This window comes from Hyperoodon ampullatus (genome assembly GCF_949752795.1).
Source record: "Hyperoodon ampullatus genome assembly, chromosome: 5".
NCBI lineage: Eukaryota > Metazoa > Chordata > Mammalia > Artiodactyla > Ziphiidae > Hyperoodon > Hyperoodon ampullatus.
The window spans coordinates 29,814,852-29,835,199 of NC_136918.1; the positions used below are offsets into that span (position 1 = coordinate 29,814,852).

The window sequence follows — 20,348 nt, forward strand, 5'->3', positions numbered from 1 at the left end:
GCTGTTGGCGTCTCTGTAGGGGCGGGGGTCCTGAAGGAAGGAGGGAACACAGGTGATCCTCCATCATTTTCCAGGTGACATCCAAAATTAAAATTACTCTCAGTCTCTAAATATACATTAATATGTGATCCAGAAGCAGCAGAGTGAAATGGGTAGCAAGCATAGAATTGAAAATTTTCAGATGTACAGAAAATGAGGCACACCATTCACCAGTGAATAAAGAGTTAACTGTATTATGAAAATTCAGGACCTGAGAAGTTCCACTAAAAGTTGTTTATCACTTGTTTGGCATATGTACCTATTTATAGATTTTATTTCAGCTGTAGGAGAATATAAATGCATGTACCATTAATTGATAGGAATGGTCTAATTACAACCCAATAATTTCCAGATTAGCTGGCTGTGCTGTAAATCATAATGGTAGCAAGTGGTCAAGGCACTGAGGGTTGTTATATAATTCAAAAATTGATTTTTTTTTCTATTGTGTAAAAGCTACAGGGAAAGCAAATCTGTTAATCATACGTTATCATACATAGAAAATATGGTGCCTTTTAAGAAGGCTTGTTTTTCAGCTCGTTAATCTCAAAATAGCATGGGGCTTCAGATGCTGATCTATCCAGGGGATGATTCTGTCGACAGTAACTGTGCTTCATATTGACAGTACTTCCTTTTCCTTTCTTTCCTGCATTTTTTAAATGTACTCCCTTTCCCCCCCGCCCTTTTCCTCTGTTTTTTGAATTTGAACACTTCTTTATTTTAAGCATTTACTGCAGGTCCAATTTGTAAATGAAATCTCACCTATAATAAGTATATCAAGTTTAAAGGGTATGCAGTTCACAGATTTATTTTTACATGTTGACATTTATAAGTGCATGTGGTAACTTATGAAATCTTTTCAATACTTAATATGAAATTAGAACTTGTTTAGGTCTTTATCTTATCACTGAAGAAATTGGTTTCAAGTTAAGTTAAAAATAAATTTTGTCTGTTGTAGGAGGAAATCAATTTCAGAAGAATGTTGACTTCTTAATAAAGGCATATAACTTACTTTTGGATAAAGAATTTTTTTTTTAAATAAGAAAATATAAAATCATGCTGTTATTTGTAGCATAATGAAATCTGCTCAGCCAAGTCTTTTGATGGCTGAAGTTTCCTGTACGTTAGACTAATAGAAACTTGTTTTTTTCCTTAAGAAAAACAGGCACAAAAGCTTTTTAGGAAACACTTTTTAAAAATCAGTTCCTTTAAAAAATATTTTATATTAATTTTTCTAAGATTGTGTTATATTTTCTGTTTCACTGTACTTTTAGTAATTAGGTTGATAAGTAAAAGTATTCCAGCATTAAATATGAAAGAAAAGTTGATTTTTTTTTCCTCTTTACGATATCTAATTATTTTTTCTTATGAAATCCAGGCGATGTAGTTACAGGAAGCGATGCTCAGGTTTCTGTTCCTGCCCAGACCCTAACTGACCTCCCAGGTATAGTTACCATGGCAATGCAGTATCTCTTTGCCTGCAGTACTATCATTGCCTCTTCCCAAACTCCATTTTCCTTTTTGCCCACCTTCCATTCATGCTGTTTATCAGTTCACTCCATTGTTCAGCCACTGAGTGGCACTGTTGTTAAGAACAAAAGTCCCCTCTCATGTCATATCGTGCTGATGCCAAATCCCATTAACATGTGGGTTTTTTATCAAGTTTGCACCAGCTTCTTTCCTTGCCGAAATATGGTCACTCTAGATTTTGTGATTATTTTACCACCACGTTTTATTTGGCAGCTCACGCTGAGGTGTTCTTTCAGGTGTGCATAGGTGCTCTGTGACAGGATTTGACAAATTAGTTCTGAGGTTAAGACATTTTAGATTCTGTGTGTATACATATTATTGTATGTATTAGCCAGAGGTACTTATTATATTTTAGCTAAAAGAATTACAACTTGATTCTGAAATACGTTTTTAAGTACAGGCTTCGTACTATGAATCATATTAACAGAATTAAAGTTCAGTGTGACAAATCTCTAGGTAGAGTCATTGGCAGTGATTTAAAATAAAAAGATAATAGTTAAATATCATAACCGTGTGTTCAAAATCTAGAAAAAGTTTATTTAAGAAATACAGGGCTTCCCTGGTGGCGCAGTGGTTGAGAGTCCGCCTGCCGATGCAGGGGACACGGGTTCGTGCCCCGGTCCGGGAAGATCCCACATGCTGCAGAGGGGCTGGGCCCGTGAGCCATGGCCGCTGAGCCTGCGTGCCTGGAGCCTGTGCTCCACAACGGGAGAGGCCACAACAGTGAGAGGCCCGCGTACCACAAAAAAAAGAAGAAGAAGAAGAAATACAGAATAATAATAATCCATATTCAGCAGCTCCTGTGGAATTTAGAAACATATAAATATTTAAAGTTGCTGCATTCATCTTTTATTATGTAATCTTTTAGATAAAAAATATGCTACAGACAGGAATTCTGTATTAAATGGAAGACTAGACTAACTTTAAGAATCCTCCATTCAAATTCAGACAAAAAAGATAGCCGTGTTAATTGAAATTCCTGTCATGTCTTCCTTAATTTAAAATATCCACACAGTACAGTCATGCTACTAGTATTAAAATACTGTTCTAATAATGATATGTCTCCATAATATCTGTGCTTTTTAATAAATTAACAGAAAACAATATATTGTGATTAGGAGATCAGCGGTATGTTGACATAACATCTTAAAAAACATACTGTGGCACAGAGGGGTGTGATCTTACTTATATATGTAGTTCTGTGTTTCACAGGTACGGTTTCTGGCTGTGTTCTGGTTAAGTGAACCAGCTGACTTTTAGGGCTTTTCAAGCTCAGGGATTCTGTGAAAAGCTGCTATTTACTCTCCTTGGTGTCTGTGGAGTGATCTGTATAATAAAGGGGTGCAGTAACGTGGCCAGTAGAAGAGGCAGGTCACCTCCAGATGACTTCTCTTTAGCTTTGTCAGTTATTGCGCTTAGATGAATATTGATGTGATCTTCTGATACGGTGAGGATTCGGAGGACTTAAATTTGTTTCCTAAAATTAAAATCTGAGCCCCCCAGGCAACTTCATTTTTGGCCTCGCCACGTGGCTTACGGGATCTTAGTTCCTCGACCCGGGATCAACTCGGGCCCTTGGCACTGAAAGCACGGAGTCCTAACCACTGGACTGCCAGGGAATTCCCCCCAGACAACTTTTTAACCAGAGTTTTGTTATCCCAAAGCGAGTTCACCGCAGAGTATTCCTCTGGGTATTGAAGCCCGATCATTTTATACCTGTGGAAAGAGAAAGCTGAAGGCTGGCTTGTCTGTTCTGACTTCTGCTTTTATGCTATTGCTCAGTCCATGTTTTCCTGCAGACCAGAGCCACGTGAACAGTGTCACTTTTTAAATAGACTCTTAAAGAAGGAGGTTGTATCATTTTGTTCAAATAACTTGTGTTGTAGAAGTAGAATCATCTCATTCACTTATTCAACAAGTGTTCATTGAGTGCCTACTGTGTGCCAAGATCTGTTTTCATCAGTCCCTTGGGCTTTCCTGCAGCTTCACCAGGCTGCTAGGGCATCCCCGGTGCTTTAGATGACCCAGGAAGCCCACATGGTCAGGAACCAGCTCCTTTTCTGATACCCTGTTCTAAATTACCCTGCCTGCCCTGCTCCAACAGAGACTGTATCAGTCTGACAGTGAAGAGTCCAGTGGCTTAATGAGACATGAGGCCAGATAAAGAGCTTCCAATCTGTGATGAGACAATAGGATGATACCTACCCGAATTTGGAGAAGTCACAGAGTGTTTCCCTCAACACACTTCCTGCAGAATGTCAGAAAGCAAGGGGAAGTAGAAGTAAACCAAAATAGTCAGTGGTAGCAACAAAAAACTTTCTAACAATCTCTGCTTGATAGGGTCAGTAATTTTGGAAATTGGAGAATCTCATCAGACGTGTTAAACCCACAAGAGTAGGTATACTTTTCATTTCAGGGAAATAAAACTAACATTTAGACTTCACAAGCGTCTTTTTTCAAAGCAGTGGAGCAAATTTCAAGAGACTAAGTAAATGTCAATATTTTCAATGATTCTTTGTAGATAGTCTTTTCTTCCCATGAGGTTTCATATCTGTATCTTTGCCTTTTAACACACAATAATTATACAGGTTTTAATTTTTTGAAGAAAATTCTGAATATAAAGTGAGATCTCACAGTTTAGTCAATAAATAATATTTGGAAAATTGTTGGAAAGTTCCATTTTATACTTCTCAGTGTAGGTTGCAATCATAAAAGAATGTGCCACAGGACAGTTCACTTTTGGCAACTCAAAGGGTTTCTTCAAAATTATTTTTGGAAATGGCACATCTATGCCCAGGAACTTTTTTCGAGAGATACTTAGGAATTATTAATTCATAAACTAAAAAACTTTAAAATATGGAGAGATAGACACACGCATATACACAGACATTACTTCCAAAGAGAATTTAGAATTTCCAACAACAGAAGTATATAAGTATTATCATATAATGGCCCCTTAGGAAAGAAATTTAGATTTCTTAAGTTATTGCCATAGGCGATGTTAAAATTTGTATTCGTTTATATGTATTTATGTTACTAACATGAATGTATGGATATCATTATATAACATTTATCAGGTTGTTGGTTTTTTTTCTTTTCCATTATGATTTATTACAGGATATTGAATATATTTAGTTCCCTGTGCTCTACAGTAGGACCTTGTGTTTATCCATTACATGTATAATGTTTTGCACCTGCTAATCCCACACTCCCAGTCCACCCCTCCCCTCCCCTCCCCACACTTTGGCAACCACAAGTCTGTTCTCTATGTCTGTGAGTCTGTTTCTGTTTCTTAGATAACTTCATCTGTGTCGTATTTTAGATTCTACATATAAGTGATATCATATGGTATTTGTCTTTCTCTTTCTGACTTACTTTGCTTAGTATAATAATCTCTCTGTGTCCATCCATGTTGCTGCAAATGGCACTGTTTCATTCTTTTTTATGGCTGAGTAATATTCCATTATATATATGTACCACATCTTCTTTATCCAGTTATCTGTTGATGGACATTTAGGTGGTTTCCATGTCTTGGCTATTGTACATTGTGCTGTTATGAACATAGGGGTGCATGTATCAGGTTGCTTTTTTAAATAAAAAAGTTTGAGAAAGATAAAAAATCTCCCTGCCCAGATAACCACTGTTGACATTCTTAAGGTAAAACTGTAGTACATATAATATTAGACAATCCCCAATTAATTAAAGGCATTACATGGGAAATAAAACAACCCCCTTTTCTCCTCCCACTTCTTTCTGCCAGCCCATTTCACTAAGAGTATCCACTGTTAAGTTTCTTATAATGCCTTGTAGGAAGAAAAAAAAAAAAAGATTTTAAACTGAGAAACAACATGCGAGTCGCATTAATGTGTTAATAGCTCGTGCCTGGAGGTGACTTCACTCTGGACCTTCAAGATGAAAACACTAACAGAAAAGCCCCAGTGCAGGTGACAAGCAGCAAATGGGTAGAACAAAGAAGAGGGAGGTCAAATCAACTCCAGCAGGACATGGTGACAAGAGGACAGAGAGCTGCTGCTGCCCACAAGGGTGAGGGAGGAGGCTACAGAAAGAACCAAAAGGTTATCCTGGTAGATGACCCAGTACCGTCCCTCCGGGTGATGTTGAGACATGATAGTCCTGCAGCAGAACAGGTAGTTCCATTATGTTCTGAACAATTGCAGAGAAGTACAGAACATGGAAAACTAATTTGGGGACGCATCAGTTAGCTAGAAAATGCCTCTTTTTGGAACACTTACTCGAAAAAACATTGAATAAATGAGTTGTTTTTGGATTGAGACCAAGTCAGAATTTGCCCTTTGATATCCAAAGACCTCATTCCACTTTTCTTTAATTCGAAGTCACATTTACTGCAGCCCTTTGTAGGGGAGCAGGATGGTGGTGCATCTTTGCCCAGCCCGGGCTCTGGAGTCGGGCCTGGGTTAGGGTCCTGCTTCCGTCACTGGCTTGCTGGATGACCCAGTGAGGCCACTTCACCACTCGCCTGTAAAGACAGAGGAAGAGCAGCTGCTTCAAGGGCAGTTACCTGTCCCATAGTAAGCGCTCGAGGGCACGACCTACTGGGGGGGAGGGGCGTCCTGGTGGTGGCGTCATTATGTGTTTTCCTCAGGTGCCTCTTTGGTTTCCAGAATCGAATAGATGAACCTACTTAACACCTCTGTCTTGTCTTTGCTTAACAATGACTTCTGACAATCTGAAACCCCGTGTTTGCACGCCAGCCCTGGACACGATAAAGCTTGACCTCTCTGGCCAGGCTAGAATCAGGTCTGTTTCAGGGGCTGCAGGTACAGCCTGCTTCCTTTCCCCTCTTGTGGCACCAAGATGTATGTTTCTAACGAGTAGACCTGAGCCCTCTTGCTGTCTGTCACTCAGGTCTGTGAGGTACCAGAGTGTCACCAGGCAGGGCCCAGCTGCGTCCTGTCTGCTCCGGGTCGCTGAATGACGTCAAGGCGACCCCCTTCCTGTGGCCACAGCACCGGGCTTCCCAAAGGCTTTGCCCTTCCTGCTTCTCTGAGCCAGGCCTCCCACCAGCGACCCCCAGACTTCCTAGCCACCTGAACGCTTTGCCTTTGGCTGTCCTGTGTCCAAATCCCCCAGCTGGTCTCAGGTTTATGGGGGTTCTGCCCGACTATTTAGGAATACAGCCCAACCCCTTTTCTTGCTTCCCATTGAGTTTAATGAGAGGAAAAGTCCTGAAAATACTATGCATGAGGCATAGTAGGAACTTAATAAATATTCTTCCCCTTCCTCCTTTCCTCTCTCCCAGCCACTCTGTGGTCAGGGTCCCCACTGAGGCCTGTGAAGCTCATTCAGTCAACTCAGGCGCTTGACAGATAACCTCCATGGACACGTAGCACACGGGACCCAGAAGTTTTATTGAATCTTTCAGCGAAGGACAGAGAGTGAAGGAAAGATTTAATATACCCAGACACGGCCATATCTAGTCCAAGGAGTCCCTTTGTGCATGTTAGAAAAAGGTACGTCCCTGTCCTGCGCGGACGCAGCTCTCACCAGGGCGTGTGCGGCGCTCCCGGGCGTGGCGAACGTGGTGGTCCTGGGCTCAGAGCCAATTAGCCCAGGTCTGCGGGCGGTCACCGGGCAGTGCAGCCAGTGGAAGGACAGTCCAGCAGGAGAGCACTGGCAGGTCTGTGACCACAGGACTGCCTGTGAACCCGCCTGCTCTGGATTTGGAAGTGCCCAGCGTGCTGGTAATGGTCTGGGTCTGCGCAGCGCGTAGCAGACGCCGGGAGCCACGCTGAGCCCTTTACACACGCAACCCACCTAGGACACACAGCGCGCGTGAAGTGGATGCCTCCCTTGTGGATGAGAACTGGGCCTGTGGAGGGTCAGTGACTCGTTCAAGGCCGCACAACTAGATACCAGCTGAGCTCAGACTGCAGCCCAGGTGCTGACTCAGCAGGTATTGCTTTGAGGAATTGTGCTTTTTTTTGTCTGTTCGTTTTTTGGTTTTTTTTTTTTGTGGTACTCGGGCCTCTCACTGTTGTGGCCTCTCCCGTTGCGGAGCACAGGCTCCGGACGCGCAGGCCCAGCGGCCATGGCTCACGGGCCCAGCCGCTCCGCGGCATGTGGGATCTTCCCGCACCGGGGCACGAACCCGTGTCCCCTGCATCGGCAGGCGGACTCTCAACCACCGCGCCACCAGGGAAGCCCAGGAATTGTGCTTTGCAAGTGTCTCTCAAATCTATCACCCCAGCTTTAGTTGAAGCCTTATAATCTCTTGCATGGGCCAGTGCAGGGCATGCCTCGTTCAGCCGAGCTCCTGTAAAACTCAGGCTACTTTCCTGCTTAACATCTGTAATAACTGCCATCGCTACTGACAAGAGAGAGGCCAAACCCCTTCACATGAGAACAAGCTGCTCTTCTCGGTCTAGCTGGCCCTATTTTTAGAGGCCCACCTTCCCTCTTGCCTCCCTCCCCCAGAGCTGGATGACCAAGAGAGAAAGCAGCTCACATTTGGGGTACCGGCAACTTTTTAGAAAGAATTTGATTCCCTCCTCCCCACCCCAGCCCACCCCCAAGAAAACCACTGACATAATCATCAAATGAAACAGAAGCACTTTGTTGAACTTAATCCTATTTTGTTTACCCTGGTATTGGTGTCATTTTCAATTCCATATGGATAGCAGGAAGCGCTGAAGGATTAATCAGGCTTTGTCTGAGCTCCATGTTCCCAGGAGTCTAGCTGCCTCGTAAATACCATGTTTTCTGCCCCCAAATGACCTTCCCTGAGCCATGACCCCCACCACTGCCCACTCCTCAGATTTCAAGATGTAGCTCACAACTCTGATGGCCTGAGACAGGACTGGATGGTCCCTCTTTTGTGCTTCCAGAGTCCCGCTGTTCATACTTCTGTGTTCGCTTTTACCACCTGGGGTTGTAGGTTAATTAGTGCAGGTACAGGTCTGTGTTTCCCTTGTGCTGCTGTTTTAGGAGCTTCTCACGAGCTCCTGTTGTGGTCGTCCCCCCATCCTCAGCGCTGGGCAGAGTTTCCAGAGACATTTCCTCAGATCAGTCTGCATAGGGCTTGTTCCCAGATGTTTGGTTATGAAAGGAAGACTGGGCATGCCCAAGGTGGCTTGAGAGTAGGTCTGTATTTAGTATATTCAAGCGTGCCTTACCATATAATCGTAAATACTTGTCTTGGGTCAGGACTTTGGAGAATTCGGGTAGGAAGCTTTTGTGAGAGTGCCCTCAGGGTCAATACGTGGAGAGTCAAAGAAGCAGTGTTGCCCTCAGTTGTCTGTTTTGAGACAAGGGGGCCAGCCTTTGTCCTCTGTCCACCCAAACCAGTCACTGGATTGGAGCTGTTCCCCGGGGAAGGGGCATGATCTTGGGCAAAGCAGCTCTCCTCGGCTGGGGCTGTTTCCAGAGAGGAAGCCCTGAGAGCCAGCGGCAGCCCACGCTCCCCGCGTCTGGGAGAACAAGTGCCTCGGTCCCGGAGCAGGGATCTCAGCAGGGCTCCGCAGGCTCCTCTAGGAATGAGCATCCGGTTTTGCTGAAACACAAGAAATGGTTAATGCTGTTCCTGTCAGTTAAAAACTTCCAAAGATTTACACGAGTATCAGGGCTACCGTGCAGTTTATGGGCTACAGGCGTGTTGAGAGTCCTGACGCCTCAGCTCAGGAGCTGTCCGGGTGAGGCCCGGGGGATGGAATGTCTCATCCATTTACCCCGTGTCGTCCTGATCCATGTGCTGGGCCTGGAAAGGGCGGGAAGTCTGACGGGCCTTTCTTCTGTCTCACGTGCTGGTGACTCTGTCTTCTTAAGGTCTAAATGTCTACAGTCCCAAAGGGCACAAAAATGTTAGGTAATTTCTATAATTGAGGGGAAATGTATTTTGTACAGGGTTTTTATACGAGATACAGGCCAAGTAGTACTTTATTAATACTACCAGCAATTTGGAATTTGATCATTCAGAGGTAAATTCTGATAAGAGCTGGCTTAGTGTTATCTCTGAAAAGGTAGTTTGCCCAGGAGAATAATAGCTACAAAAGAAACTTAGGGAGAACAAGTCACTTTTAAGTTCTTTCTGGATTGGATAACTGGATACTAAATCTCACCCAGTAAATAACTGATGAGCTAATTTATTAAAGCAGGTATTTGAAAGATCTCTCCTAGATATGTCATTAGCTTATTTTGTTATGATGGTTACTTTACGTAACAGCCTGCGTGTTGTGAAAAACATTTGGAAATTTAGACTGTTAAGTGGTTTATACCTGTCCTGTCCAGTGTGGTGTCCGCTAGCCACACAGGACCTTGGAGCACTTGAAATATATGCTGGGTATTTTTTTCCATTTTGGAAGAAAGATGGGGGCAAAAGTTGTTATAGTCCACAGAATTCTAACTTTTTCCAGCAGTATAATAAAATTTAAATGATTCTACCGGAATTTTAGATTAACTCAGAATCTGAACTATAATGTCAAATGTTCAGAGTCTAGAGATCATAAGTAGAGAAATACTTCTGAAATACTTAAGAAATAATAACAAGCATTTCCCACTATTGTAACAGTTCTGTGAATCAAAAGTCTGATTCAGGTCTCAGCAAGCTAAAACCAAGGTATTAGGAGGCTCTAGGGGAGACTCATCTGTGCTGTTGGCAGAATTCACTTCCTTGTGACTATAGAATCGAGGTCCCCATGTCTTCACTGGCCTTCATCTGAGGGCCAGTGCCAGCTCTAGAGGATCCACACTGACTCAAGTCCCTGCCTCCAAGTTCAAAGGCAACACCACCAGGTCAGCTCCCTCTCCTGCTTCAGCTGCCTTCTTTTTCTTTTTTTTTTTTTTTTTTTGCGGTACGCAGGCCTCTCACTGTTGTGGCCTCTCCCATTGCGGAGCACAGGCTCCGGACGCGCAGGCTCAGCAGCCGTGGCTCACGGGGCCAGCCGCTCTGCGGCATGTGGGATCTTCCTGGACCAGGGCACGAACCCGTGTCCCCTGCATCGGCAGGCAGACTCTCAACCACTGCGCCACCAGGGAAGCCTTGCCTTCTTTTTCTTTAGTCACAGCTCTGACTCCTTCTTCTACTTTCCTGTTTCACTGTAAGGACTCGTGTTCACACTAACCCACCATGATCACCCAGGATACTCTTCCCATCTTAAGTTTCTTTAAATCACACCTGCAAAGTCTTTTGCCACATAAAGTAGCATATTCGTAGGCTCTGGAGATTAAGGGCATAGGCATTATTCCACCTGCCATATGATATGGCTTTTGGGGGAAAGATATGAATGATCAAAATTGACCCAAGAAAAAGTGGGAAACTTTAATAGAGGAATTAACATAGAAAAAATCCAAAGAGCCGCTATAGTAGTACCTTTCAAAAGTCACCAGCACCAGAGTTATAGGTGAATGATCCAAATTTTGAAGGGACAGATAAATTCAGTTGTATAAACTTAGAAAAAAATGGGAGTTTTTTCATTTCATTTTGTGAAGAAAACCATGTTCTCGTCAATCAAAATGCTTTGGCTTCTTAGATTTCTTTTTTTCTGTGGACTTTTAAAAGTAATTTGAAACTCAAAGCTGAGCAAACATTCCTTTTGTTTTAGCTTTATCTTCCGCCACCGCAAGACAATAAAAGCTTCTTAAGGAGTAGAGTTCCAAGGAGCAAGGAGAAAATGTTCATAAAAGGAAAAAGAAAAACCTAGGTTTATAATCAACACTTAAGTTGTTTTTCACTTTATCATCTTGGGTAAGAAATGCCTTCCTAAGTAGGACCCTAAAAACAGAAGCCATAAAGGTAAATGTAGACTTACACAGACATATATACAAAGGGCTATGTTCTAGAATTTAGGAGGAACTCCCCTAAATCAGTTTTTTAAAATGAAATTAGCAGAGACAATTCACAGAGGACCTTCAGATGGCCCATATTATTATGTTAAGAGATATTGTTTAAAAAGGTATTCAGCCTCACTAGTTATCAAGAAACTTCAAGCTAACATAATGAAGTCTTCCTTGCATCAGATTAACCAAATAATTAAGTAGATAAAGATATCATACATCATATTACATTTACACTTATATATAAATATATATTACACACATACATGTTTGTTAAAATCCTAGGAGGAAGCAATTTGGAATCATCTAAATTTAAAATGTACATACCATTAAACATAGCAGTTCCATGTATATAAATTTATCTTACAGAAATAGCCAACTGTGCCTAAAGATGTACCTCTCCAGAGTGTTGTCATTTTGTTTGCAAAGGCAAAAAATTAGAAAAAATCCCAATTATTCAGGAGCGCTACAAAATTTCTTTCTTCACATTCCTTAAAAAAGGTAAGGCAGGGCCTCCCTGGTGGCGCAGTGGTTGAGAGTCCGCCTGCCGATGCAGGGGATACGGGTTCGTGCCCCGGTCTGGGAGGATCCCATATGCCGCGGAGCGGCTGGGCCCGTGAGCCATGGCTGCTGAGCCTGCGCATCCGGAGCCTGTGCTCCGCAACGGGAGAGGCCACAACAGTGAGAGGCCCGCGTACCACAAAAAAAAAAAAAAAAAAAGGTAAGGCAGATTTTTGTATAAATGAAAGAAAAATCTTCATGACCAAGTCCAAAAAACATGTTGCAGAGGGATATACTTCTGGAATAACAGAATAAGGACCTCTGAAAAATCTGTTTCTCCATAAAAGTAACAAGAAGAATGGCAAGAATGCCAAAATCTACTTGTTCAGAACTCTGAAAATTAATCAAAGGGTTGAGTCAACTTGAGCATCTATCCAAGAAAAAAATGGCTGAATCTCAGTAACAACCGTGAGAAATGAAATATTTCCTGCTCTATCAATAAACAGAGGACGTCACAGTCATCAAGGATCGCAGCCCTCCAACATGAGCCCAGGAAACTCAGGGCTGAAAAGAATCCCTGCCATCTAGCAGCCATCAGACTGCAGCCACTCCCTGCGATGAGCCCTGAGGAAACTCAGGATGTGTCCGGATGCTGGCCGCAGAGAGCCGAGGTGCAGATCAAAGGAATGATTTCAGTGAGCCCAGACTCTTGCATCTTCCCGTGTATAGAAAAGTGCTAAATGCCTTAACTTTAGATATCTGGTTTTCTTTACTTAACAATAATCTTTTGATGTTCAGACTACCTGCCCTTTGTTACAACTCCTGTATAACCTGGCCCCCCCATGCCCCCCTCCCCGCTCACCTCCCCAGAGCAGCTTCTCAGAGCTATCTGAAAACGCTGTCTCCCAGGGCTGCAGTCCTCATTTTGCCCCAAATAACACTTAACTCGCAGCTCTCACGTTGTCCATATATATTTTTTAAAGTCAACAACAGCATGTTTTGTAACAGTTTAACTTTCCCTGTTTCCACCCTCTCTCCCCAGCTCTGCCATAGCCTTTGATAAACAGCAGCCTCGCAACCACTGGAGGAAAAAGAAGGAATTTGGAGCACCCTAAAAGTCCCATCCCCAGTAAATGTCACTAGTTGACCTGTGCAGCAGCACCCTCAAAAAACCTCTTTCTTAGGGCTTGTCTTTATTGGACTTTAATCAGAACTCGCTAAGGGAGAAACCCTATCCACAGAGCATCCATTGAAAATAATCAGTGGCAGTTACTTAACATCGCAGCTGCCCAAGGCAGAAATGGAGCAAACAAGAGGCTAACTGAAAACTTAACAGGAAAATCAGAGGCTAGCAAAAAACTTAAAAGGAAAATCTAAGGAATGAGATGTCCATCGGGGGTTTTGAAAACCTCCAATATATTCCTGGGAATCGAGAAGGCCACACACATGCAAGATTATACACATGCCCAGGGAAGATTTAAAAAGGGTTTAATCTGTCAACTCTGGATGAACTTGAGGCTCTGCACAGACAAGAATGAAAGCTAGAGCAGAATTGTAAACTGCCTGCTGAACACTGAAGGCATGCCCAAAGACACACGTACAGAGCCCCCTGCAGAGGCTCAGAGACTGACTGGTTCAAGGCATTTAAGGAATGGAAACTTCTCTCTCTTAACTGACCACTAAGCTAACCGAGCAGAGACTTCAGGGGCACACAACAGCAAAGAATATAGACTTTACAGAATTAGTTTAGGGAAGTCACTAAAAAACAAAACAAACAGCAAGAAAAACAAATCTGGGGGTTGGGATGGGATCTAATTTGCGAAGCTGCAACATTATTTTATTAAAATGGCCAGTTTTCAATTAAAAGTCTGAGACATACAAAGAAACAGGAAAGTATGGCCCATATTATAGGGAATAGAGCAATCAATACACACTGCCCCTGAGGAAGCAGAGACACTTACTTGACTTACTAGATCAGTAAGCTATTAAGTCAGCTATTACAAATATCTTGAAAAAGTTCAAACTGTCTGAAGATCTACAGGAATGTATGAGACCAGTTTCTCCCCAAATAGAGAATATCAATACAGCGATAGGATTTTTTTTTTTAAGAACCAAATAGATATTCTGGAATTGAAATACAATAACTCAAATGAAAATTTCACTATAGAGGATCAACAGTAGATTTGAGCTTACAGAAGAAAGAATCATAACTTAAAGATATGTCAATTGAGATGATCTGGTTTGAAAAGCAGAAAGACAAAAGAATGAAAGAAAATGAACAGAGTCTCAAAGACTTGCAGAATACCATCAAATATACCAACATACAGATGATGGGAATTCCGGGAGAGAAGAGAGAGAAAGGTGCAGAAGGAATATCTGAAGAAGTGCTGGCAGAAGTATTCCACAACTTTATGAAGAACATTAGTCTGTGTATCCAAGAAGCTCCGTTAACTCCAAACAGGGTAAACTCAGAGAGATCCACACCTAGACACAGCATGGACAAACTGATAAAACCCAACAACAAAGAAAGAAACTTGAAAGCAGAAAGAGAAAAACAATTCAGTATATACTAGGGAACCTCAATTAGATTAACAGCTGACTTGTCACAAAAAATCATGGAGTCCAGAAGGCAGTAGGATGATATATTCAATAATTCTATATCTAGTAAAACTATCCTTCAAAAAGAAAGGAGAAATTAAGACAATCACATAAACAAAAACAGAATCCAATGCTAGCAAATCTGCCCTGTAAGACATAATAAATGGAGTCCTGTGGGCTGAAATGAAGGGATACTGTAAATGAATTCAGATCCACACAAAGAAAAAGAGCACTGATAAAGGTAACTACATAGGTAAATATAAAATACTGTATAAATGTATTTTGTTTATGTCTTATATTGTTAACAGAGCAGTACTACCCAAATTGATCTATGTATTCATCACAATCACCATCAAACTCTCAGGTGTCTTTTTGGGAGAAACTGACAAGGTGATCATAAAATTTATCTGGAAATGCAAAATCCCCCTAAAGGGAAAAAAAAAGTCTTGAAAAAGAACAAAACTGGAGAACTCATACTCCTTGATTTCAAAACATACTATGTAGCTACAGTAATCAAGGCAGTGTGGTACTGTCATAAAGATAGGCGTGTATAAATGGAATAGAGTTGAGAGCATAGAAATAAACCCTTACATTTGTGGTAAGTCGATTTTCAACAAGGGTACCAAGACCATTCAGTGGGGAAATAATAGTCTTTTCTAGAAATAGTACTGGGAAAACTGGATCTCTGCGTGAAAAAGAATGAAGTGGAACTACTTCCTCACATTATATACAAAAATTAACTCAAAATGGACCAGACTTAAATGCAAGAGCTAAAACTATAACACTCTTAAAAGAAAATATAGGAGTAAATCTTTGTAATTAGGCAATATCTTCTTAGACATGATACCAACAGCACAAGCAACAAAAGAAAAAATAGTAAATTCATCAGAATTAAAAACTTTTTGGTTTCAAAGGATACCATTAAGAAAGTGAAAAGTCAGTGCACAGAATGGGAGAATTCTTTGCAAATCATATACCTGAAATGGAATATATGAAGAATCCTTACAGCTTAACCATAAAAAGACAAATAACCCAGTGTTAAAAATGGGCAAAAGATTTGAATAGGTGTTTCTCCACAGAAGATATACAACTGTCTAATAAGCACATGAACGCAACGTCGTTAGTCATTTGCATTGGTAAATTGCAAATAAAAATCACAGTGAGATACCACTTCATACCCACTAGGGTGGCTAAAATAAAAAACAGCCAAAAATATGTGTTGACAAGGATGTGGAGAAACTGGAACCCTCATAGGATGCTGATGGAAATGTTAAAATGGTGTAGCTATTTTCAAAACCAGTTTGGCAGTTTCTCACAACGTTAAACACAGACTTACCATATTGACCCAGCAGTTTCACTCCTAGGTACTGACCCAAGAGAAATGAAAACCTAGGTCCACACAAAATTTTATACACGACTGTTTGTGGTACAAACATAATAATAATAGCCAAGAAATGGATACAAGCTATAAATGTCCATCAGCTGATGAGTGGATAAGCAAAATGTGGTCTATCCATACAATAGAGTAGTATTTGGCAGTAAAAAGGAATGAAGCACTGACACAGACTACAGCGCGAATGCACCTTGAAAACATTGTGCCAACTGAGAGAAGCCACGCACAAAAGACCACATATTGCATAATTCCATTTATATGACATTTCTAGAAAAGGCAGAGCCATAGAGACAGAAAGTAGATTAGTGGTAGCCAGGGGGTGTTGGGAGGAGCTGCTAATGGGCACAGGTTTGTTTTTTTGGGTGATAAAAATGTTCTAAAATTAGATGGTGATAGTTGAGAATCTCTGTGAATACACTAAAAACCGCTGAATTATACACTTTTAAAAGGTGAGTTTTATGGTATGTGAATTATATCTCAATAAATCTGTTATTTTTTTTTATAAAGGCAATTTTCACATTTAGTCTGTTTACAGTAAAAATGTATTTACGAATTAGTGACATCACTTTAAAAAGAGAAAATATAAATAGGTGGTTCCTGAGGTCTTTTTCAGCTCCGTTGTTCTAGGACCCTCTACCAGTGAGCTTGTCGCCATGCAGCATAGCCCAGGGAAGTTATGACCTAGAGCCTGCAGGTGGGTGGGAGACAGACAGAGGCAGAGGAGGGAAGAAGGGAAGGTGCGGGGGACTTAGACAGTCTAGACCCTGAAGTCAGCATCACATGCTTCTATGGCCTGGGACCCTGCTGCCCCTGCTTTCCCAACCTCAAGGCCACCTCTGTCCTCCTCAGGGCTCAGCTCTGACATCACCCACTGCAGGTTGGAGTCTCCAGGAAGCAGACCCTGAGACGGAGTTAGAAGTACAGAAGGCTTACAGGGGACTAACATCTGCGAAAGGAAAAGAGGAGGGGATGGAACTAAGAAGGGGGGTGTCATCGGACTGCGATGCAGACCTCACGGAGGTCTCTGGAGGCTCAGCAGGAAGCCTTGAGGCCGAGTTCCTAGTAGAAGAGCCCTGTGTCGTCAGGTGGAAATGGGTCGGCCCTTTACTGCTGGTCGCTGACTGACAGTCACGTGTGAAAACTGACTTTATAAAAATAACACCTTTATTGACGTATAATTCATATGCCATCAAATTTACTTTTCTTTAAGTGTATCATGAGTGGTTTTTAGCGTATTCACAGAGATGCTCACCTCGCACCACTATCTAGCACTTGGAGTTAAACTTGACCCCTCTCATTCCTCTCATGGATTCGTCAGTAAGTCTCATCCGTTTTGTATAGAATCTGACCTCTTCTCACCACCAAGCTGTGATCATTCTGCTGACTTGGATCTTTGCAATGGCAAAAATTGTTTCCCCTCTTTTTTTGCTCTCTCCCACCCCTGAACTGTTCCCAATGCAGCAGTCAGAGGGACCCTTTTAAAATTAAGTCAAATCACGTCACTCTCCTGCTCCAATCCTCTAGCAGCTTCTACTGGCTTCGCTTCTCAGAGGAAAAGTCATCAAAATTGTCTACAATTCCTCACCTGATGTGGTGCCCCCAGGCCTCATCCCCTCCCCCCATTCTTAGCTCTAGCCACACTGGCCACTCTGCTGATCTTCAGAACCACCAAGGTCCTGCTTGGGGCCTTGGCACTTGCTGTCCCTTCATATTGTCCTCAAAGCTGGTATTTTACCTTCTTCACGTTTTTGCCCAAATGTCCTGCACCTCAGTTCTCAGTGACGCCTTCCCTGACCATCCTATTTCAAACTGCACACCTTCCTCCGACACTGACAATCCCCTTTCCTGCTTTCTTTTTCCCCACAGTGTTTACTACCATCTAAAGTCATAGATATTTTATGAATGTATGTGTCTGTCTCCCCTCACTAGAGACTGAATGCCTTGAGGGATGGGAGTTTAGATGGCTCAGTTTCCACTGTCTCCCTGCCCCACTAAGTGCCTGGTACTTACGAGGCCCTCAGTTACTATGGGTGAATGAATGAATAATTGAATGCACACCAGGTGCTGCGCTAGGTCCTTAAATCCTCATAACAACCTTCCGGAAATATCCCCATCGTATACGTGAGACCTGCGTGGGTCTGGCCGCAGCCAATTGTGTTCACCTATCTTCTGCGCCATGCTGCCCTCCCAGCAGGCCTTCCTAGAGCCCTTGCTCCTGTCTAAGGGAGCTTCGTGGCTCCAGAACCTCTCAGTGAAAAAGGCACTGCAGGGTGTCACAGATGCACCCACTCTGATGTGGGAACCAGTCTTCGATGTAGCCCTTGAGCCAGCACCTTGTCCCATTTCCAGATGCTTCTGCTATGGCCTGGGGGTAGCGGTGTATCTGTTCTGCAATTAATGAAAAGGAAAAGGGTGCTTTTGAAAAGCTGGTGAAGGACTTAGTTTTTTTTGTATATATTAATAATATAATGTGCCATATAATTGTTTCTGGCTTCTGTTATTAAGGATGATTCCATTAGTGAGGGAAAATCCAGGCATTTCACCTGTGATTTCTGAAAATTGGATTTTTTCATTTTTTGATATGCGTACCACACTTGGACCATTGTAGTTTAAATAACGCGCAGAAAACTATAGCACTACTTCATTGTTTTAAAAAATCGGCAGCTATTCTGATACATAAAAATACATGCATCTTAACACTCCACAGTGCCATTATGTTGACAGTGTGAATAAAGAAGTATTCTAATTGATCATTTATTAAAAGCAACAAATTCAGTAGCAGTGAAAGAGTCTGGTGTCTCATTATTGCTACTTAATATTTCTTACAGGACAAAGCTCTAAAAACATCCGTTCATCTCCAAGCATTGAGAGTTTGCCTGGAGGAAGAGAGTTCACTGGCTCCCCACCTTCATCTGCTACTAAAAAGGATTCTTTTTTCAGCAACATCTCCCGTTCACGCTCACACAGCAAAACTATGGGCAGAAAAGAATCTGTAAGTATTTTAAGGACGGTTTTCTTTTTATCCTACATTTTCCTCTAGAATGCTGCATTTGTGAAAGCCTCTCTTCGTGCCTAGTTTTATAAAGTTCTTAAAATTTTTATGGACTAAAATGAACTATTTCATCAGAAATATTTTTATTATTATAACTTAGTAATATTTTAACGCTCTGATCTATATTACACTGGGGTGGGGGTGAGGGGACGTAGCATCAATTAAAGTAAGTTGAATCCCAAATCTTCATCCTTTTTTTCCTCTACAAATGCCTGTGTCAAAGCCTGTATTGTCTTCTAAAATGCTAACAAGTAGCATTATACCAAACCATAGAATAAGACACTTAAACCAAGCTGTTTTTTTCAGTTTTAAGTATTTCTTGAAAAGGAAAAACAGCTATTTTACCAATTGTTTTTAAAAGTTATACAGATTACCTTTAAATTATGGTGTATTGATAGCTGCTGTCTAAGATCCTTTGTATACATTACTCAAAAGGACACAGCTAACGCATATCAACTACAATATTTAAAAAATCTCATTGTTTCTGAAAAAATGTTTAAGTCACCTTCACAAGAGATAAAACATTTAGTCATACCTTATAGCTAGTTCAACCCAGTATTCTAATATGAAGAATTCATCTGCCCACTGGAAGAGGCTGTAAATGCAAGGTCTTACAGCCAAGGACTAGCTGTTGCTGAAGCAGTGCTAAGATGGAGGGGTGGGCTGTACAACCTTTGAGGGATAATTATTTAAGGTACATAGGCCAGATAACAGCATGGTATCTATCTGCGTGACCGTACGATACTCAGCTTCCTGGTGCTTGCGCCACCTCATCTGCAAGTTAAACAACATACTTTGCCCTCTGAAGGGAAGAGTTCACCACATACTCTCTCGGGGTGCTTTCCACGTGTAGGAACCGTGCTTCTCTAATTTGTACAAGAGCAGAGTGGAACTTCCATTTGCAAATGGCAGCTTTAATGCAAGCAGTTAGCTCTGCTGCCTCCTAAACTCCGCTCCAGGAATAGTTAAGGTCGTTTCAGATAAACCCTCGAGGAATAAGGAAACAGGAGAGACCATAGCAGCTAGTTTTTTGTTACTTGGAAAGCAGACGTTAAGTGGAAGCTAATTTAGCGGCCTAAGAAAGCTGTGAATGCTAAGCCAGCAGTAGGGAAAAACCAAGAAGCAACCTGAGTGAGATGGTAAAACCCTCTAGAAGCTCAGGAACTGGAAACAGGGGGTGAAGGTGGAGCTGAAGACATGAGGACTGGTTAGAAGTTTCTTCAAGAAGCGGATAGATTCCCATCCTCACTCTGGCAGAAGACTGGAGGTTTAATTTTCTGGGAAGTGTGAAACAGAATGTCTCTGGACTGAGAGAGATCAGGAATATTCGAGTATGAGACCACCCTCCTGGAAAAGGGTGTTGAATATATTTAAATACTGAATTGAGATCCCCAGGCCTCACCTCACTTGCTTCCCAGAACACCAGTA

General features: G+C 42.0%; 1 protein-coding gene across 2 annotated transcripts in view; it reads left to right on the forward strand.

Moving 5' to 3' along the window:
- TBC1D5 (TBC1 domain family member 5) overlaps positions 1-20,348 on the forward strand; it is a gene marked incomplete at both ends in the record, with an annotated part of 358,820 nt that overhangs the window by 283,419 nt on the left and 55,053 nt on the right. Inside the window, 2 exons of one of the 2 annotated variants that reach the window (XM_079704730.1) lie at positions 1,415-1,480; positions 18,697-18,860. In XM_079704730.1, the coding sequence (XP_079560856.1) occupies positions 1,415-1,480; positions 18,697-18,860 (230 nt within the window). The remainder of the gene's footprint in view (positions 1-1,414; positions 1,481-18,696; positions 18,861-20,348) is intronic. The other variant, XM_079704731.1, reaches the window with a different exon arrangement.